At 43.3% G+C, this 22,995-nt stretch overlaps 1 protein-coding gene across 1 annotated transcript in view; it reads right to left on the reverse strand.

Annotated features, from left to right (window-relative positions):
- Positions 1-3,297: 3,297 nt before the first annotated feature.
- Positions 3,298-22,995, reverse strand: part of clybl (citrate lyase beta like) — a 197,818-nt gene continuing 178,120 nt past the window's right edge. The window contains exons 7-8 of the mRNA XM_021596826.2: positions 9,187-9,311; positions 3,298-5,442 (exon numbers count right to left, since the gene is read on the reverse strand). Of these exons, the coding sequence (XP_021452501.2) occupies positions 5,347-5,442; positions 9,187-9,311 (221 nt within the window). The 3' untranslated portion in view covers positions 3,298-5,346. The remainder of the gene's footprint in view (positions 5,443-9,186; positions 9,312-22,995) is intronic.

Below are 22,995 nucleotides of genomic sequence, written 5' to 3' on the forward strand. Positions count from 1 at the left end.
TATTAAGATAAAATCTTAGATCTGATAATTTTCTGATAAATTATTATTTGGTAGCCTATGAAATAGCCAAATCAGAAAGAGCAGTCACTTTTAGAACATTTTGTACACAATGATACCAGGTTTCAGCCGCTTCGCTCAGTCTCTCTGTCTGCCTCTACTGCACTTACTGACACGTATTTATTCACAGACAATAGGCCTCTCCAAATGAAGTTAGTGACGCTAAAGCACTAGAGACTATTGTAGATTGATACCATAGGCCTTATTTAATATTGCGAATAAAATGTTCAATAGAGATCTAACAATGAAAGTGTAGACCAAGTAATATTTATAAACGTGCCTGCAACAAACATAATAAACAAAACAAACACACATTTTATAGACTATTTATGAAAGTTTGTTCATTTGAAAGATACATTATTTAATGGAAAATAGGTTATTATATTTATAGGCTACTATTTTAAATTGAACGAGCATAGTAAATCACATGAGTTTTTTTTTAGGCCTTTTTGGGACTTAGTTCTCTTAAAATACGTTCAAAAATCAAACATCAATTTCCGCTTCCTTTATATGTTTCCACAATGGGTGGATTATTTTACATCCTAGCTTGTCTCATATGGGCCATTTCATGAAAATAATACAAATTATTTGAAAAATAAAACATTTTACCACTGACTGTCACAAATACACGCCCATCACACACATTTTGAACCAAGAGTCTTAATGTAAAACAATATTCAAGTAATTATTCATCAATTTAAATCTCTTGATTAATATAAACACAGACATTTTTCCAAAATACAAATAACATGAAAAAACAAAAACCTTATCATTATGTTCAAATAGGCTACTTCTAAAAGCCTTCAAAATGTTCTAACAAAAAATACAATTATCTCTGCAAAAATGATTTCAAATGAGAACTTTAGTCTACTCACTTACAGATGAAAATGAGAGAGATATAGGTGTAATAGTAGGCCAGTCTTCTCAGGAGACTTCGTATAGTATCTCAAAAGAGTTGATACTGAAAAAGGCAGGCCTACAGTAAATTATAGGAAATCTGAATACAGTCTAATTGGAGAGTTAGCGGGTTGAATCACATTACATGTAACATTGCCTCATCAACTCATCATTATGCTACAAATGCCTCAAAATCACTTTAGGACTTTAATTGTCAAACTGTGTGGTCAAAGACTCTGGTGTCTATTATTTAAACTAGTTGTTTTATTGCATGGGAATACTCTTTTGTTGAAATTAATGTGTTGCATATTGTCATTAGCACACTATTAAAATAATGAAGTCCGTATTTGGGCAAATCTTCGCCACCTGCCACCCGGGTACCATCAAGATGAATGGAAAAATATGTAAAACATTTCATTTAAATGTTCATCTGACATTGTTTTGCAAGCATGTTCTCTTCTCTGTCATATGGTCTTAATTTATGAAAGCAATCTCGATCAACATAACTGGGGCTATGAAAACAGCCTCCCAGCCTAATAGATTCCCATCTCCATTTTGTTGAGTGAGGTTATAATCATGTTAATTGCAATTTACTCTCTCTGGGAATACCAGCAAAATGTATTTAAATAAATCTGTCATTGCCAGGGCTGAGAAGATTATGTCAGTTCCATTAAAGGCATGTCTTGGTGAATTACACTGGATAGATAGGCAGGAGTGATGGAGAGACATTTACTAAAATGTGTCAGTCAAATCAATCACACACCAAAATAAAAACCAGTGGTAAGTTAAACAGTGTGAAACAAGGTAGCCCTAAAGGTATGATTGATTTGTCTGACTAAAATTTCAGACAGGTCAATGGCCGAAGCACCTGACCTGAAAAAGGGTACTGTTGCATATTGTAGCCTGGAATCCAAACTGAATAACATTTCACTATAGTTAAAAACTTCAATTAAACATAATGGATTCAATTTAGGATCCCAGACTATACGGCTATTGTATTGACACGGAAACATATGGCAACTTTTCAACACCAGGTGGATCTCCATACCCCCTTGACCTGCAACTCAGATCCAAATGTCTCCAACAATGCTGGGTACACATACGCACAAATGGCAGGCCTATTCTGCAGCCAAGTATAATTTGATGTGCTATGACAATGCTGTCAATATTGTGCTAAGACAGTCCATTGAATTAATACCTCTTTTATACTTCCAGAGAAGGGGTGACATGGGTGGAGAATAGCCCCACCAGATATAGCCTTTCCTGGGCACAGACACAGGGCACAGACAGAGTAGCATGGAACTCTGGTACAGGCCACACAACTTGATAGGCTACTGTATTCAGAGAATTGATGGGTTATGCCACTAGGGGTTAAATTATGGGGGTGCATGCCTGGGGGTGCTGGGCACGTTTATGATACAGTACAAATGTGGGAACACCCAGTGCCATCGGAAATGTCAACATTGGTCTTTCCCACTGCTTCAGGGTATCCCCAAGAAACAATGCATAATTTAAACATATCAATAAGTTTTACCGTATGGCCAATGCTCTTCTAAAAAACAACTACATTTTCTAAACACATAGAACCAAGTTTATGTGTCATATTCCCATTCATAGTTGAGGCTCGGAAAAACATATACATAACAGTTATATTAAGCTTTCAGAACAGCCTGCCCTTTTGGGACTATATTTCTTTGTAAGAAATGGAAATTATTAAACTATATATTTGAACATGTGCAGGTCTGCTTTTAAGACATTAGCCTTCACACTCAAGTCCCACCAAACCTACACTTGCATTATTCACACTCAGGCCTCCCAAACACACGCACACACTTCAGAGGGGGTTCCCTAAGCCACTTTGTGGAATAAGCAGAAGTCAACTCCAGACGCTCCCGTCACCCAATCACAGCGACCGAATAGCAGGTGGAAAATGAGAGGTAAAAACAAGCAGAACACCATGACAAAATCACAACTAAATGAGAGTGATAGGCAAAATAAGTGGGAAGGAGTGAGAAAGAGGTGTGAGGGTGACAGAGAGAGAGATATGTGGCCAAATGCCAAGGAGACAGCTTATTGTTGGGGTTTTTGGCTGGGCACAGTGGTGGCTTCAATCTTTTTGTCTGGCTTTGGCCTGGTACAGACCTGAGAGCCCGCTCCAGACACAATAGATCATACAGCAGCAAGTCACACCCACACCGTACTGCCGTTTCATTACCATGACCACCAATGGCACCATTAACCATTCAACACATTGTGCCTCAGTTCCAAGTTAGTGGCTGTGTAGCAGCAGTTAGAAAAGGAACCTCACCACAAGAAGGAGAGAAGTAAAAACAGAGAAATATGGACATTTGTTAATTTTTTATTTTGCGATAAATGGTCAAAGTGTGTGTTTGAGAATATGTTTGTGTGTATGATACACAGAGACAGTGCATGTATTTACATGTTAGTGCCTGTTTGAATCCGTGGTTTGTATGCATCTCTGGTGCTGAGGTCAGTGAGAGCCTGATGCCCAGTTCAATCGTATTAATACGGCCCCTTCAAGAAGAACATCGGCCCTCAGTCCACACACAAAGACCTCAGCTTTACTGACAGGACTGAAGCAAAATCTCAGATTGTTGCTATAACTAAATGTGTTAAGGCTCTTTAGCAAACAGAGCTTTGATGTGGGGCTGAGTGCTGGGGCCCGAAGGAGTGTGTCTGTGTCTGTGTCTGTGTGTGCCCACAGTGCCCAGCCTGAATGGAAGAACAACAGCGTCTTGTTGTGTTTGTTTAGCCTTTCACCCAGCTGGACCCTGGAGGTGGGTGAGCATCTGTCATGACCCAGGAGAGGCAGGAGGCAAAGGCACACGCACTGCCAAAAAGTTCCCGCACCCCCTAGTGTAATCCTGGACGCTTCATTACCACATGAAAAAATACTATAGTTTACTATAGTATAAACACTGTTGTATTGGGGCTGCAGGAAGCCTAGGGGCGGCAGGTAGCCTAGTGGTTAGAGCGTTTGACCTGTAACCAAAAGGTTGCAAGATCGAATCCCCAAGCTGATAAGGTAAAAATATGTTGTTCTGCCCCTGAACAAGGCAGTTAACCCACTGTTCCTAGGCCGTCATTGAAAATAAGAATTTGTTCTTAACTGACTTGCCTAGTTAAATAATACAATAATAAAAAATATATAGTAATTGCAGACTGTAATAATGTTATGGTACCTACTGTTTACTATAGTATATATGCTGTAGTAATTACTGTGGTGGTTTTGCGGACATTACTGTAGTATTACTGTAGCACTATAGTGCTTTTGTTTTATAATCTTTGACATATAAGTGGGGATCTTCTCATTGAGGAAACCTATTAGACAAATAAGAGCACATTTTCCATAACCTGTATGTAGGTTGGACTGGGGTCTGAACAGATATTTCATAGCTTCTGCTCTTTCTTATAACGTGTAGGGAACACATTATAGTCTATACTTGGCATGTAGGCTTCTCACTTATGGGTGGCGGGAGGGGAATGGGGAGGGTATAGGCAAATTAAGTACTGTAGCATTACTGTAGTATTTTTGCTGACTTCACTGTTGTGTTTTTGCAGACTGTAGTATACTGCAGTATTTACTATAGTATACAACATTGTATAGTACGTACTACACATGATCGAGGGATACTACAGTGTGTCAAAGGATACTACAGATTCTACAGGATACAACAGTTCACTACATCATTCTATAGTAAGTACTGTAGTATTCTATAGTAAACTGTAGAAGTTTTCATGTCGGTTACCATTGAAACAACTGGAATTCTTAAATAGTATTTTCACAACCATCGTGCCAACCCGAACTGTAATGTGCTGGCATGGATATTTTCTTCTCAAATTGCCCTTTCCAGCATGGTTCCAGCAACTATGGTACATGCGCAACCAGGCCAGTGCAGTGCAGTGCAGTTTGGCACAGTCAGTAGTATGAAAGTGTCAAATAATATCCTGCTTTACAACATTAACATCAGTCTAAAACATTAACCGTAAACCTGTCATTCTTACCACAAAGACACCGTAGGATATGAATATCAAACATTTAGTGCTTTATCAGTGAACAAATTAATCAAATGCATTTAATTTATCAACAATAATCAATTTAATAAAAACAAAACAAAAAAACATCTAGAATTTAAGTGACTATACACCAGGCCTAGTACAAAGTTTCTGAAATGTTGGTGCTTGATACCAGCTGATAAACCTGTCTGGTCGAAGTATTTGGGGTGTCCGGTGGTATACATTCACCTCTCGCTAATGCCAGCGTATACATAAAAGTGACACTTCTCACTCTCTCTCAACTTGTCTAGTTTTTCCGTCCCCTCATTTCACTCCTCTGTTCTTTCCTCCCCCCATATCTTCTTCCAGAGCGCCTCACTTCCCCGTGACGGCAGCAGCTAGCGTTACGATGTTCTGAGCCTGCTTCACTGAGGGCATGTCGATCATACTGCCCCGGAAGTTGAAGGCACCCTGGAGACAGGGAGAAGAGGTCAGTGGAGAATACTGGTGAAGCTAGTGTGCATCCCAATAATATCTCCTTTCTCCAGAAGTGTGCATTTGTTTACTTTGCTTTCAAGTATATGGAAACTCCCTCTAGTTCATGTCTACACCAATGCAATGCTTTTAATACTTGTGGGGAGTAGTGAACGAGTGCACATTCAGGAGGAAGGAGAGATTATTGGGACTCAACCAGAGAATGCTTCCTTATCTCCTCCCCTTCATTTGCACTGGTTGGAAAATACTTGACAGGTAAAAACATGTTGTGGAAGCTCATCACTAGGTTGGCTTGCACCTGGTTAGATCATTTCAGATTGGGCCAACAAAGTAGAGGAAACAAGGAATTAAAAAAGACCCAATGTGTTAGTACTGGGGGAGAAAACAGTGTCCGACTTTCATTTCATCAGCACCTCACCAAAAGGGTGAGTTTTCTTTTTTATATATACATATATTTAGCCATTTAGCACAGGGGTTCTCAAACTTTTTGGGGCCAGGGACCCCTTCAGTGATGTCAAATGAATCAACGACCCCCTTATAATCAGAACACACATCGAGTGAGAAACAAATAGCATACAAGGATTTTCACTATTGTTGATTTATTAAACAATGAATGACTTCGGCAATGCATGGCCAGACAAACCAAGTCTCGGGCCCAGGGAAGGAACATTTTAAAAGGCCCATCTCTTGGCATAGGAGATAAAAAAAAATCAGTTTTCAAGCTAATTTCCTGCAATTCTACAGATTTTGTTATGTGGCAGAGAGATGTTTGGTTGTTGCAGCTTTAGGGTTGGGGGGGGGGGGGGGGGGGGGGGTTGTGGATAATGCTGTAAATATTGGTAAAAATTAAATGTAAAATAAAACCCAAAACAACTGGCCCTAGTCATAACAACTCTGATCATGGGTTGACATTGACTATTTTGCTGCAGAACACCATTAATATGGACAGGAGATATGTTCATTTATTGACCGTTTATTTGACAGTTGTGAAATTACCAGACTAAAAAGCGGACATTTCTGATCAGCTCATCAGCCAGTTACTTCACAAGCAACCTAAAATATCCTGAGCTCAGTTCACTAAATGAGGGAAAACATTTTCTAAAACTAGACAATATAAATAAGAAGACATTGGCAAGGCATTCACAGTCAATAACAACTGAGAGAGTTCAGGAAGAAACAAATGCCGCTGGGGCAGAGAAAGACTCTGCTCTCTGCTCAAACGCCTTTGACAACACGCACACACACGAGGGTTGGGTAGGATGGTCCCTAGGACGATGCTTAGTGTAGGCAGGGCAGAAGCCGGCAGGCAGAGAGAGAGAGGTGTGGGGCAGATTGTGTATTTCTCACACCAGCCTCTCCCTCAATAGGCAGGCAGCCCACAGAGCACTACACACAGGAGGCAACGACGCACTAAATTAGAAACAATAATCACATTTTATTTGTCACCTGCGCCGCATACAACAGGTATTTCGGGAAATGCTTACCTACAAGCCCTTAACAAACAATGCAATTTTAAGAAAATATAGTTAAGAATAAATAAACTAAAGTTGGAAATAAAAAAGTAACCCAATAAAATAACAATAAGGAGGCTATATACAGGGGGTACCAGTACCGAGTCAATGTGCAGGGGTACAGGTTAGTCTAAGTAATTTGTTCATGAAGTTAGGGGTAAAATGACTATGCATAGATAATAAACCGCCAGTAGCAACATTGTAAAATGAAAGGGGGGAGTCAATGCAAATAGCCCGGGTGGCCATTTGATATTTAATAATCTACACTTAATCAAACACTCCGCCCCACACCATTCCATATTCCAACCCAAATCTACTCTACCCTGCAGTGTCACACTGGCGAGTATACAGAAAAGGACATTAACAATTAAGAGGTGTGTGTGCGTACAGTGCATTCAGAACGTATTTAGACCCACTGAGTTTTTACACGTTGTTACATTACAGCCTTATTATAAAATAGATTCAATAAAACATTTCCCTCATCAATCTACACACAATACCTCATAATGACAAAGAGAAAACAGGTTTTTACATGTTTTGCACATTTATAAAAAATAAAAAACACAAATACCTTATTTATATAAGTATTTATACCCTTTGCTATAAGACTCGAAATTGAGCTCAGGTGCATCCTGTTTCCATCCTTAAGATGTTTCAACAACTTGATTGGAGTCCACCTGTGCTAAATGCAATTGATTGGACATGATTTGGAAAGCCACACACCTGTCTATATAAGGTCCAACAGTTGACAATGCATGTCAAAGTAAAAACCAAGCCATGAGGTTGAAGGAATTGTCTGTAGAGCTCCGAGAAAGGATTGTGTCGAGGCACAGATCTAGGGAAGGGTACCAAAACATTTCTGCAGGATTGAAGGTCCCAATGAACACAGTGACCTCCATCATTCTTAAATGGAAGAAGTTTAGAACCACCAAGACTCTTCCTAGAGCTGGCCTCCTGGCCAAACTGAGCAATCGGGGAAGAAGGGTTTTGGTCAGGGAAGTGATCGAGAACCCAATGGTCACTCTGACAGAGCTCCAGAGTTCCTCTGTGGAGATGGGAGAACCTTACAGAAGGACAACCATATCTGCAGCACTCCACCAATCAGTGGCCAGATGGAAGCCACTCCTCAGTAAAAGGCACATGACAGCCCGCTTGGAGTTTGCCAAAAGGCACCTAAAGACTCTCAGAACATGAGAAACAAGATTCTCTGGTCTGATGAAACCATTATGAAACTCTTTGGCCTGAATGGCAAGCGTCATGTCATGAGGAAACCTGGCACCATCCCTACAGTGAAGCATGGTGGTGGCAGCATCATGTAGTGGGGATTTTCTTCAGCTGCAGGGACTGGGAGACGAGTCAGGATTGAGGGAAAGACGAACGGAACAAAGTACAGAGAGATCCTTGATAAAAACCTGTTTCAGAGCGCTCAGGACCTCAGACTGGGGCGAAGGTTCACCTTCTAACAGGACAACGACTTTAAGCACACAGCCAAGACAACACAGTGACTTCGGGACAAGTGTCTGAATGTCCTTGAGTGGCTCAGCCAGTGCCCGGCCCGGACTTGAACCCAATCGAACATCTCTGGAGAGACCTGAAGCTGTGCGGCAACGCTCCCCATCCAACCTGACAGAGCTTGAGAGAATCTGCAGAGAAGAGAATGGGAGAAACTCTCCAAATACAAGCTTGTAGCATCATACCCAAGAAGACTCAAGGCTGTAATCACTGCCAAAGGTGCTTCAACAAAGTACTGAGTAAAGGGTCTGAATACTTACGTAAATTTGAAATTTTAGTTTTTTTTTTATACATTTGAAAACCTGTTTGTGCTTTGTCATCATGGGGTATTGTGTGTAGATTGATGAGGGAAAATAACTATTTAATACATTTTAGAATAAGTCTGTAACGTAACAGAATGTGGAAAAGTCAAGGGGTGTGAATAGTTTCTGAATGCGCTGCACAAAGGGAGGCACAGTAGAAATGTCATATCATAGAGCAGAGCTAGATGACCCCTGGTATAACTAAATTGATATTTGCACTCTTTAAAATGTTCTTGCATTTAATGGCATAGCATGAGCCATCCTGTAATGTGTATTTTAATGCAGTTATGCACTGATGTCATCCTGTGAATTTCGTTCTAAAGTCCTAAGCAACGACACGTAAAAAAATATTTCTTAACTCTACATTCTGAGGCTGACTACTATAGTTGATTTACCTTTCCCAGCTTCTGGTACTCGTCAAAGGCAGCAATCAGTTCTGTAGCCCACTGGACCCTCTCCTGACTGGGTGAGAACTCCTCCTGTACCGCCTGGACCTGGTTGGGATGGATCACCTGCTTACCTGTATAGTGAAAAGGAAAATACATACATGTACATGAGCCTAGCTTAATCAGTTGGTTGAAATTAAGAGGTAACAATGTTAAAATCATTCTGTGGCTTACTGAGAAATTAATCTCAACTGCTAAATACTTGGTACATGTTGTTGCTTTTCAAATGACTTGGTAAAATTAATTATGTATTTCTTGACATGTTATTTTATCAACAAAGACCAGATAAATAGTGGACTGTAAAATAAAGTGTCACTGTGATTAAATTATTTTTGTAGAGGCTTTTATATTGTTGTATTGGAAGGTAGCCATCCACAAGCCGTTCTTTCTCTGGTGGGCGAGGGGTCTGTGCCCAGCCGGTGGCCCCACGTTCAGCCGGTGTATGTGTGTTTGATTGGTGTGTGTTTGTGTTTTCAGTCAGTGTGTGTTTGGTCAGTGGCCCTGTGTTCAGAAGGTGTGTGTGTGTTTGGCCAGTGTGTGAGTTTGTGTGTGTGTGTTCTGTCAGGGTCTCTCAGACTGTGTATATGGGACACTGTGGGGCGAGAGGAAGTGATGCATCACGAATATCATGGGGTGTCCTCTCCATTTTGTCCTTGAGCAGCACCGTATCGTGGCTGTACCTCGGCTGTAGAGGAGAAACTTTGCTGCACGCTTAGTTACGCTTCAATCTCAGCCTGAACCCATCTGGAACAGGACCCTGACTGCTGCTAAACAGGCCTGTGAGAGCTCGAAGAATACACAGTGAGCATTTCATTGTTAGTCTACACCAGTTGTTTACGAAGCATGTGACAAATACAATGTGATTTGACATACATACACAGGCAGCCTGGAAGACAGACACACACAGGCAGGCACACATAAATAATTCACTGCAGGTGTACTGTTTTTTTCTTTCCATCACAAACAGACAATAAAACCATGCTATTACGCAATAATATTGTAACAATTCAGCTGCCAAATTCTAATGTAGTCTTAGAAAATATGACAGCATTCAAATCGGATCTATTCCATATCTAATTTCTCCAAAACCTCAAAAAGAGCATAATTTTCTCTGAACCAACCAATTCTTTCCAAGTCCAAATAATCCCCAACCAGTCAAACAAAAAATGCTAAAAGACCAAAAACACCACCTTTTTGCCCCTGTATGTCTGTACTTCACAACATTTACCTAATTTAAAATACACTCTAATCGAGAGCGATTTACAGGAGCAATTATGGATACATGTCTTGCTCAAGGTTTTTCACCTATATCTACTTGGGGATTCGAAACAGCAACCTTTTGATTACTGGCAAAACGCTCTAACCGCTAGGCTACCCGCCGCCCAACTAACAAGGAGTTAAACCCATTCTGACACAATCCACAATTCTCATAAGTCTAGGAGCTAACACACGGCGCTCTGCGCTGCCATAACCCTGTGTACATTGGCGGATCAAACTTGTAGCAGAGAGAAGAGAAGAGTTAGTGCTAGCAGGTAGGCAGTTAGCGCTAGGCTAGCAGAATGGAGCCCAGTAAAAAAATAAAATAATAAATAGACCCCCATCTGCCCCTCTCATCCTGGTTAACCCCTGAGAAACAGTGTCTGCCTTTTATGTTTCACTTAAGAGAGTAGTTTGATGATGATATGTGCATTGTTTTTTACAATATATTTTCATTGAGGTATTTATTTATGTGAGGGTATTTGAATTAAAAAACTTGAGAAAATAAAAATCAAATGCTACTTTTGCTGTTTACAGAAAATCATCGGAAGTTCCACAGAGGTATCATGAGTGCGTGTGTGTGTGGACATAAGGATTCTGCATGCACAGTTCCTTTAGGGCTGGCTATGTTGGATAAACATCCTAAAGAGGAGTCCTTGCTCCCATGTCTGAGGGGCGAGTAGGTGTCTGAATTGTGTGTTTTTCACGTTCACAGATGGCACTGCAGGGGATTCAGTTCTCTTATAAGAAAATATTCCCCCTTACCTCCTCGGCCACCGGTTTCAAGTTTATTTTTGTTACATGCACAAGTACATTGAAATGCCTTTCTTGCAAGCTTTTTCCTAACAATGCAGTAATCAATATCAGTAGTACTGAGTAAAGTAGAACAAAACACACGAGAAATAGAAAAAAGAACACGCAAAAGTAGGTAAGCATCAGGGTCAGTGCCAAAAACACATTTACAATGGCCAGGGACGCTGGAGTGGTAAGGGTAGATATGTACAGGGGTAAGGTGACTAGGCATCAGGATATAAGATAAACAGAGTAGTAGCAGCATATATGATGATTGTATATGTGTATGTATGTGTGTATAGAGTCAGTATGAATGTGTGTGTGTGTGAGCAAATGAAGTGTATGCATGAGTATGTGTGTTGGAGTGCGAGTGTGCAGAGAGTCAGTGCAAAAAAACAATACAATAAAAGATAAATTCAGATAGTCCTGTAACCTTTTTGTTAGCTATTTAGCAGTCTTACTAGGATAGAATAGAAGGATAGAAGCTGTTCAGGAGTCTGTAGATGTCAGACTTGTTGCTCCGGTACCGCTTCCCGAGTGGAAGCAGATAGGACAGTCTGTGACTTGGGTGGCTGAAGTCTAACAATTCTCTGGGCTATCCTTTCACACCACCTGATATTGATATAGAGGTCCTGGATGGCAGGGAGATTGGCCCAAGTGATGTACTGGGCTGTCCATACCTCCCTCTGTAGCGCCATGCGATCGAGGGGGGTGCAGTTGCCATACCAAGCAGTGATGCAGCTGGTTAAGACGCTCTCAATGGTGCAGCTGTATAACTTTTTGGAGGATTTGAGGGCTGTTGTGTTTCTTCACAACTGTGTGCGTGGACCATTTTAAGTCCTTGGTTATTTGGACACCGAGGAACTTTAAGCTCTCGTCCTGCTCCACTCACTAAAGTGGACCTAATATGGATGGGCGAGCGTACACCCCTCCATTTTCTGTAGTCCACAATCAGCTCCTTGGTCTTACTGACATTGAGGGAGAGGTTGTTGTCCTGGCACCATACTGCCAGGTCATTGACTTGTAGGCTGTCTCACTGTCGCCGGTGATCAGGCCTACCACGTCGTGTCATCAGCAAACTTGAAGATGATGATACTAGAGTTGTGTGGCCACACAGTCGTGGGTGAACAGAGAGTACAGGAGGGGACTAAGCACACATCCTTGTGGGTCCCCCGTGTTGAGGGGTCAGCGTGGTGGAGGTGATATTGCCTACCCTCATCACTTGGGGTCAGATCACTTAGTTGCAGCGGGAGATGTTCAGTTACAGGGTTCCATTCTTGGTGATGAGCTTGGAGGGGACTATGCTGAGCTGTAGTCAATAAACAGCATTCTCATGTAGGTATTTATCTTATCTAGGTGGGTGAAGGCAGTGTGGAGTGTAATTGAGATTGCGTTGTCTATGGATCTGTTGGGGCGGTCTGCAAATTTAAGTGGGTCTAGAGTGTCTGGGATGATGGAGTTAATGTGTCCCATAACCAGCCTTTCAAAGCACTTCATGATTACAGATATGAGTGCTACAGGGCAGTAGTCAGTGTGGTAGGTAGCCTTAGAGTTCTTGGGAACAGGAATGATGGTGGTCAGCTTGTGGAGATTACAGACTGGGACAAGGAGAGATAGAGAATTACCGTGAATATGCCTGTCAGCTGTTCTGCGCATGCTCCGAGAACGCGGCCTGGAATACCGTCCGGCTCCGTGGCCTTACGAGTGTTGACCTGATTAAAAACCTTACTCACGTCGGCCTCACAGAGTGAGATAACCCAGTCCTCTGGGTCAGTGGGGGGCCCTCATGCACAGCTCGGTGTTGTTTTTGTTGAAGCGTGCCGGGTTAAGAATGTGTATGTACTCTGTAATATGAACTTTCAATTATCTTACAGTTCCTAACATAATAATATCCACATGGACACTAAAGTAAATAGAAAACGAATCTTGTTTAACAAGAAATTCTACCCGACATACATGTTCTTTCCCGTATGAGGGTGAAGAAGGATCTTAGGTTGCTTCCTGTGAGCAACAGCTGCACATTTCTTTGTTTATTCAAATGTACATTTTGAAGCTCTTGCAGAAAATAGTAGAATATGTATGTGAAAATGTATGTAAATAGTGAAAAAACAAAGAAGCAGTACTGCAATGTGACATCATCTATAAATATCGGTTTTTGTCAAGTGTTCCCAAAGGCTGAGGAAGGCTGCCGACAAAACGTGTCAGTTTGTTCTGACCTCTGCTGCTAAAAAAATATATTAAAACTTAAAGAATATTTCAGTGAGTGCAGGTTTTTTCTTTCTTCAGCCATATGCCTACACACAAATACTTTTTGTTACTACAAATTTGAGCTGAGCACGCCAATTTCTCTTTCCCCTCGTTACCACCCATTCTGGCACTGCCAGGGTTAAAGATAAGAAACGTTTGTGTGTGTGTCTAATGAAGGGAGAGTGACAGAGCACACTGACTGACAGGGTGACTCAGGTCCCTTCACTTACACCCCATTGGCTCTCCCAAAATGCATTAGTCATGGCCTCCAGCCAATCCCAGGCTGCCATGTGGTGCTGGCCCCCCATTGGAGGATTGCTATTTAGCAAAGTGCTCTCAGGCGAATGATGGGCAGGGTCCCTGGGATGCCAGTGAAATACCATTTGAAAAAAGCACAGAATTTCCACTGAGATTCGGGTAAATGCTTTCTCTTTGCATGTTCTGCTGGTTTTTCCAGTTAAAGGAGAATTTCACAGATGGGAGGTGGCAAAAATAATGCTGTGCCACCGAAAATCTTTAGTATTAGCACAGAAAAGGCCACCATTTTATGGTAAGACAGTGGGCGGGGAAACAAAAAGACTACACAGCCACAAAATGGACTTGCTACAAAAATCATATGGACAAGCTACAAAAATCATGTACTCCGGAAAATATAGCTGAAGAGCCTATGCCATCATATCAGGAAAATAATGTTGCTCCAATTCTAAATCCTTCTAAAATCACTCAAAAGGACAAAAAAAACACACCACTTTATGGTATCAGCAGCATGTCCATCATAATGGTCAATTACTGAGACCGGCAGTCTTTTGTATGACAATAACCGGCTGACAAAATGTAATGACTGCCACAGCCCTAGTCAGTACTGGTGAGTTGTTGTGGTCAGTAGTTGTGTGGTTTTGGTCAGTAGTTTTGTGGTTGTGGTTAGTAGCTGTGGTCAGTAATTGTGTGGTTTGGTCAGTAGTTGTGTGGTTCATCAGTTGTATGGTTGTGGTCAGCAGTTGTGTGGTTGAGGTCATAGTTTTGTAGTTGTGGTCAGCAGTTATGTGGTTCAATAGTTATGTGGTAAGTAGTTGTGTGGTTGTGGTCAGTAGTTGTGGTCAGTACTGGTCAGTAGCTGTGGTTGTGGTCAGTAGTTGTGATCAGTAGATGTGTGGTCAGTAGTTGTGTGGGTGTGGTCAGTAGTTGTGGTCAGTAGCTGTGTGGTTGTGGTCAGTTACTTCCGGTCACAACTTCCAGACTTGTCTCCGTGCTGCTGTTTGTTGGTACTTTGTTGCTACCTGACAACTTTACCGGAGCTAATTTACCAACATCATAAGTTTTCTTTTCCTCGCTCAACTTATTTAATTCAACTTTTTCACCCGGACAATTTATCTGGACATGGTTCTACAGGACCTCCACCAGCCGAAGCAAAGTAGTAACATTAAGCCATCTAATTGCAGTCGCTGTACTCATAATAGACAGGAAAACTATCGCCTTGTGGTGAGGATAGCCATGCTGCAAGCCCAGCTTCAGACGCAATCGTTAGGCAAGGACAATTTAAGTGTAGGAAAGGATGAAACAGCGTCAGTGCCACCAATAAGTACAGATAGCAGTATAAATCACCTCAAACAGTCCCCGCAGCCGGACAATTTTCTCAAGGCTTCTGGAAGGAAATGCTGTTGGAATGCTCAACTGGTGTCGCTCATTCAGCCGAAAGAAACTTTCAACAGGTTTCAACGAGTTGGAGTCAGAGGCCGAGCCATCTCTCCTCCACCCGTTACGGGGTCTGAGACGCCGAAGCCTCCCACCATTAGCTCTGACAAATTGAAAACCCTAGTCATTGGCGACTCCATTACCCGGAGTATTAGACATAAAAATAATAATCCAGCGATCAAACAATGTTTACCAGGGGGCGGGCCTACCAACGTAAAGGCTAATCTGAAGACAGTGCTGGCTAAGGCTAAAACTGGCGAGTGTAGAGAGGATAGGATATTGTTATCCACTTCGGCACCAACGATGTTGGGATGAAACAGTCAGAGGTCACCAAGCATAACATAGCTTCAGCGTGTAAACTAGCTGGAAAGATGTGTTGGCATCAAGTAATTGTCTCTGGCCTCCTCCCAGTTAGGGGGAGTGATGAGCTCAAAAGCAGAGTCTCACAACTCAATCGCTGGTTGATAATGTTTTTCTGCCCCTCTCAAAAGATAGAATTTGTAGATAATTGTCCCTCTTTCTGTCAAAGGACAGCTGATCTATCAACATAAACAGGGCTCTAACTCCTCTAGCTTCACAATGAGATAGGGTGCAGGCCAGGCAGCAGGCTGTCAGCCAGCCTGCCAGCATAGTGGAGTCTGCCACTAGCATAGTCAGTGTAGTCAGCTCAACTATCCCCATTGAGACTGTCCAACATGTCTCCGGACCTTCTCACTGCCACAGGCATACTGGACCTAGTTTTGTCCCGTGGAATAAATATAGTGGATATTAAAATGTTTCCTCATAATCCTGGATTATCGGACTACAGTTTTATTATGTTTGCAAATGCAACAAATAATCTGTTTAGACACAAACCAAGAATCATCCAAAGCCATGCTACACATTCTCAGACAACCCAAAGATTCCTAGATGCCCTTCCAGACTCCCTCCACCTTCCCAACGATGTCGGAGTACAAAAATCGGTTAACCACCTAACTGAGGAACTAAATTTAACCTTGTGTAATAATCTAGATGCAGTCTCACCCCTAAAATCAAAATACGTTTGTCACAAGAAACTAGCTCCATGGTATACAGAAAATACCCGCGCCCTGAAACAAGCTTCCAGAACATTGTTCCAATGTTCTAATGTAAAATGGCACTCCACCAAACTGGAAGTCTTCCGATTAGCTTGGTAAGACAGTACCATGCAATATAGAAGATGCCTCACTGCTGCTCGATCATCCTATTGTTCAAACTTAATTGAGGAGAATAAGAACAATCCAACATTTATTTTTGATACTGTCGCAAAGCTAACTAAAAAGCAGCATTCCCCAAGAGAAGATGGCTTTCACTTCAGCAGTGATAAATTGATGAACTTCATTGACGAAAATATCATGATCATTAGAAAGAAAATTACAGACTCCTCTTTGAATCTGCATATTTCTCCAAAGCTCAGTTGTCCTGAGTCTGCACAACACTGCCAGGACCTAGGATCAAGGGAGACCGACACGTTTTTAAAATCCTATATCCCTTGACACATTCATGAATATTGTCATGGCCTCTAAACCTTCAAGCTGCATACTGGACCGTATTCCAACTAAACTACTGAAAGAGCTGTTTCCTATGCTTGGCTCTCCTTTGTTGAACATAATAAACGGCTCCTTATCCACGGAATGTGTACCAAACTCACTTAAAGTGGCAGTAATAAAGCCTCTCTTGAAAAAGCCAAACCTTGATCTAGAAAATGTAAAAAAAATAAAAATAAATTATGACCTATGTTGAATCTCCCATACCTCTCAAGTGTTTTTTGAGGCAGCAACTAACTGCCTTCCTGAAGACAAACAATGTATACAAAAACACTTCCGTCTGGTTTTAGACCCGATCATAGCATTGAGACTGCACTCCTGAAGGTGGTAAAGTACCTTTTAATGGTGTCAGACCAAGGCTCTGTATCTGTCCCCGTGCTCCTAGACCTTAGTGCCACTTTTACCACCACATTCTTTTGGAGAGATTGGAAACACTAATTGGTCTACACGGACAAGTTCTGGCCTGGTTTAGATCTTATCTGTCGGAAAGATCTCATCTCTGTGGATAGTTTGTCCTCTAACAAATCAGTAAGTTTCGGAGTTCCTCAAGGTTCTGTTTTAGGACCACTATTGTTTTCATTATATATTTGACCTCTTGGTGATGTCATTCGGAGCTCAACCTTTTGTCCAGAAACTATGCAGAAAATATTATCAATGCTTTTCAGTTAGTGCTAAACAAGGCTGCTCGAATCTTGACTAGAACCAACATTTTTTTATCATATTACTCCATTACTAGCCTCTCTACACTGGCTTCCTGTTAGGCTAGAACTGATTTCAAGGTTTTTACTGCTAACCTGCAAAGCATTACATGGTCTTGGCCCTTCCTATCTCTCCGATTTGGTCTTGCTTTACATACAGTGCCTTGCGAAAGTATTTGGCCCCCTTGAACTTTGCGACCTTTTGCCACATTTCAGGCTTCAAACATAAAGATATAAAACTGTATTTTTTTGTGAAGAATCAACAACAAGTGGGACACAATCATGAAGTGGAACAACATTTATTGGATATTTCAAACTTTTTTAACAAATCAAAAACTGAAAAATTGGGCGTGCAAAATTATTCTATAACATCTGAACATCTGTTATAATCTGCGCCCGGCACAGCCAGAAGAGGACTGGCCACCCCTCAGAGCCTGGTTCCTCTCTAGGTTTCGAGTGAGTTTTTCCTAGCCACAGTGCTTCTACATGTAAAAAGGGCTTCATAAATACATTTGGTTGATTGATTGATTGAGTAGTGATTTGGTTGTGGTTGTCGTCAGTACTTGTGTGAATGTGGTCAGTAGCTGTGGTCAGTATTTTGTTGATCAGTAGGTGTGTGGTCAGTCGTTTTGTGGTTGTGGTCAAGTCTGTGCGGTTCAGAAGTTGTGTGGTCAGTAGTTGTGTGGTTGTCAGTAGCTGTGTGGTTGTGGTCATTAGTTGTTTGGTTGTGGTCAGTCATTGTGGTCAGTAGCTGTGTGGTTGTGGTCAGTACTTGTGTGGTTGTGGTCAGGATGAATCAACATTGTAGTTACTCCACAATACTACCCTAATTGACAGAGTGAAAAGAAGGAAGCCTGTACAGAATAAAAATATTCCAACACATGCATCCTGTTTCCAACAAGACACTAAAGTAATACTGCAAGAAATGTAGCAAAGCAATTCACTTTTTGTCCTGAATACAAAGCAAATCCAAAACAATACATTACTGAATACCACTCTCCATATTTTCAAGCATAGTGTTGGATGCACCATGTTATGGGTATGCTTGTAATCAGGGTTGGGGAGAAACAGATTATATGTAATCTGTTACATATAAGGGATTACAAAAAACGGTATCTGTAATCCTTTACGTTAACAGAAAAAAAATTGTAATCAGATTACAGATACTTTTGAAAAACTAGATGAATACTTAGAGGATTACTTTAAATTCAGAAAAGAGGTTTGTAAAAAAGAAACTTTGACACTTCTCTGTTTTCTCAATGACATTCAAAATCAGTATTGAAAAAAGGTGCACGTTTAAGTTTGTTCCACTTGAGCGAGTCTGACCACAAGTCAGAGACCACTATAATGACACACCAAATGAGTTTGATGGATTGCGGGAAAAGAGAAGGAATAGGCTTTTGTGGGCTACAGTACAAGCTATGTCTTCCAATGGTACGACTGCTGTTGGCATCCAAAGATAATCCAACTTGAATAAACGCTTGGAGGTAAAGATGACAGCAGTGGTGTAGTCTACTGCGATACAGATATCACTTACAAGTCAAACGTTTGGACACACCTACTTATTCATGGGTTTTTCTTTATTTTTACTATTTCTACATTATAGAATAATAGTGAAGACATCAACACAATTAAATAACATATATAATCATGTAGAAACCAAAAAAGTGATTTATATTTTAGATTCTTCAAAGTGGACACCCTTTGCCTTGATGACAGCTTTGCACACTCTTGGCATTCTCTCAACCAGCTTCAACTGGAATGCTTTTCCAACAATCTTGAAGGAGTTCCCACATATGCTGAGCACTTGTTGGCTGCTTTTCCTTCACACCGTGGTCCAACTCATCCCAAACCATCTCAATTGGGTTGAGGTCGTGTGATTGTAGAGGCCAGGTCATCTGATGCAGCACTCCATCACTCTCCTTCTTAGCCATTACACAGCCTGGAGGTGTGTTGGGTCATTGTGCTGTTGAAAAACAAATAATCGTCCCACTAAACACAAACCAGATGGGATGGCGTATCGCTACAGAATGCTGTGGTAGCCATTCTGGTTAAGTGTGCCTTGAATTCTAAATAAATCACTGACAGTGTCACCAGAAAAGCACCCCCACACATGCGGAGATCATCCATTCACCTACTCTGCGTCTCACAAAGACACGGCGGTTGGAACTAAAAATCTCAATCTCAAGTGAAAAGTGTTATGAAATGTAATTTCATGTAATATTTTTAATTATAAGAGTAGCTGCTTCCTTGGCAGAAGCTACTCTTCCTGGGGTCCAGCAACATCAAGGCAGTTATATACAAACAAATGATTACATAACACTTTTCACAACACATTAAGTGTGTGCTCTCAGGCCACTACTCTACTACCACATATCTACAATACAAAATCCATGTTTGTGTGTGTGTATAGTGTGTGTTAGCATGTGTATGTCTGTGCCTGTGTGTGTCTCTTCACAGTCCCTGCTGTTCCATAAGGTGTATTTTTACCTGATTCTACTGCTTGCATCAGTTACAACCAAGTGTTGCCCGTTGGAAAATATAATATAATACATTTCTATTTTCCAACGAGGCAACGAGGTGAGTTTTTCTCTCTCGCCTGAGTAGCCTCGTTTCACTGCCAAAAATAAAATAAACCATCTAGTGTTCAGCGAAATAACAACACAATGTCAAATACAGGTAGCCTAGTCAAATAATTAACATCCAATTACATTAACCGTTACCCTCCCTCGGGAAACCTTCACTCTTGCGCAGACATTTAGAAAAGAAACATGATAATTAAAAAAATAAGCCACAGGAGTTTTTTGAGTGAGAATAAAGGCGACTTTCGAGTAGTAAGACAAATATTAAAACATCAGATACCATTAATAAGAAGGGGCTAGAAGTGTCTTATATGGTGAGCTACCGAGTGGCTAGGAAATGCAAGCCCCATAGTATTGTGGAGGACTTAATTCTTCCTGCTGCTGCGGATGTGGCTGGGACAATGCTGGGGGAAAAGGCCCCCCAAAAAACGATACAGACAATGCCTTCATCAAACAACACTGTTTCACGATGAATCAGTGACATGTCAGGAGATGTTTTAAAACAATTACTGCTTCGCATACAAGCCAGTCAAATATATGCATTACAGCTGGATGAGTCAACAGACGTGGCGGGACTGGCACAGCTCCTGGTATATGTCCGTTACGTTTATGGGGGTGAATTAAGGAAGACGTTTATATGAGAATATATTTTTAAAGTACTGGACAGCTTTGTGACATCAAATGGACTTTGGTGGTCAAGATGTGTTGGTATCTGTACTGACGGCACAAAAGCCATGACAGGGAAACATAGTGGAGTGGTAACGAGCGTGCAAGCAGTTGCTCCCGACGCCACTTGGTGTAACGGTTTCCGTTGGTGGAAGAAGGTGAGGATCAAAGCGCAGCGTGAAACGAAACCGTTCCGTGTGTAAAACACAGACACAGAAAATAATCACCCACAACCAAAATGGGGAAAACAGGCTACCTAAGTATGATTCTCAATGTGAGACAACCCCCCCCCCCCCAAAGTTGCGGACTCCGGCCGCAAAACCTGAACCTATAGGGGAGGGTCTGGGTGGGCGTCTGTCCGCGGTGGCGGCTCTTGGACCCCACTCCACCATAGTCTTGGCCCACTTATGCGACCCTCGCCGCCGACCTCGTACTGGGGACCCTAACAGGGGGCCCCGAATAGACGGGAGACTCCGGCAGCACCGGAGTGAAGGGCGACTCCGGCAGCGCCGTAGTGAAGGGCGGCCCCGGCAGCTCCTGACTGACGGGCGGCTCCGGCAGCTCAGGACAGACGGGCGGCTCCGGCAGTTCAGGACAGACGGGCGGCTCCGGCAGTTCAGGACAGACGGGCGGCTCCGGCAGCTCAGGACAGACGGGCGGCTCCGGCAGCTCAGGACAGACGGGCGGCTCCGGCAGCTCAGGACAGACGGGCGGCTCCGGCAGCTCAGGACAGACGGGCGGCTCCGGCAGTTCAGGACAGACGGTCGGCTCCGGCAGCTCAGGACAGACGGGCGGCTCCGGCAGTTCAGGACAGACGGGCGGCTCCGGCAGCTCAGGACAGACGGGCGGCTCCGGCAGCTCAGGACAGACGGGCGGCTCCGGCAGCTCAGGACAGACGGGCGGCTCCGGCAGCTCAGGACAGACGGGCGGCTCCGGCAGTTCAGGACAGACGGTCGGCTCCGGCAGCTCAGGACAGACGGGCGGCTCCGGCAGCTCAGGACAGACGGGCGGCTCCGGCAGCTCAAGACAGACGGGCGGCTCCGGCAGCTCAGGACAGACGGGCGGCTCCGGCAGCTCAGGACAGACGGCCGGCTCCGGAAGCTCAGGACAGACGGGCGGCTCCGGAAGCTCAGGACAGACGGGCGGCTCCGGAAGCTCAGGACAGACGGGCGGCTCCGGAAGCTCAGGACAGACGGGCGGCTCCGGAAGCTCAGGACAGACGGGCGGCTCCGGAAGCTCAGGACAGACGGGCGGCTCCGGAAGCTCAGGACAGACGGGCGGATCCGGCAGCTCAGGACAGACGGGCGGCTCTGGCAAGCTCAGGACAGACGGCAGCTCCGGCAGCTCAGGACAGACGGGCGACTCCGGCAGCTCAGTACAGACGGGCGGCTCCGGCAGCTCAGGACAGACGGGCGGCTACGGCAGCTCAGGACAGACGGGCGGCTCCGGCAGCTCAGGACAGACGGGCGGCTCCGGCAGCTCAGGACAGACGGGCGGCTCCGGCAGCTCAGGACAGACGGGCGGCTCCGGCAGCTCAGGACAGACGGGCGGCTCCGGAAGCTCAGGACAGACGGGCGGCTCCGGAAGCTCAGGACAGACGGGCGGCTCCGGCAGCTCAGGACAGACGGGAAGTTCCGGCGGTCTCCTACCTGGCTTAGCCACACTCCCACATTTTTGGGGCTGCCTCTCGTCCCTGTTGCGCTGCCGTGCTAACTCCTCATAATGGGGGTGGGGGTGGCGATATTCCCCAGCCTGTGCCCAGGGTCCCTTTCCGTCCAAAATCTCCTCCCATGTCCAGGAGTCCAGAACCCTCTGCACCTGGTTACCACGCTGCTTGGTCTGGTTGTGGTGGGTGATTCTGTAACGGTTTTCGTTGGTGGAAGAAGGTGAGGACCAAAGCGCAGGTGGTAAGTGTTCGTCATATTTTTAATGGAAAAACTGAACACTACACAAACTGAAAATGAAACAGTTCCGTGTGGAAAACACAGAAAATAATCACCCACAACCAAAATGGGGAAAACAGGCTACCTAAGTATGATTCTCAATCAGAGACAACGATCGACAGCTGCCTCTGATTGAGAACCATACCAGGCCAAACACAGAAATACAACATAGAAAAAAGAACAAAAACTACCCACTCCAACTCACGCCCTGACCAAACTAACACAAAAACATAATAAAGGAACTAAGGTCAGAACGTGACAATTGGGTACACTGCAGCATCCACCGAGAGGCTCCTGCTGACAAGGGAATGCCTGA

This window comes from Oncorhynchus mykiss, chromosome 3, assembly GCF_013265735.2.
Source record: "Oncorhynchus mykiss isolate Arlee chromosome 3, USDA_OmykA_1.1, whole genome shotgun sequence".
NCBI lineage: Eukaryota > Metazoa > Chordata > Actinopteri > Salmoniformes > Salmonidae > Oncorhynchus > Oncorhynchus mykiss.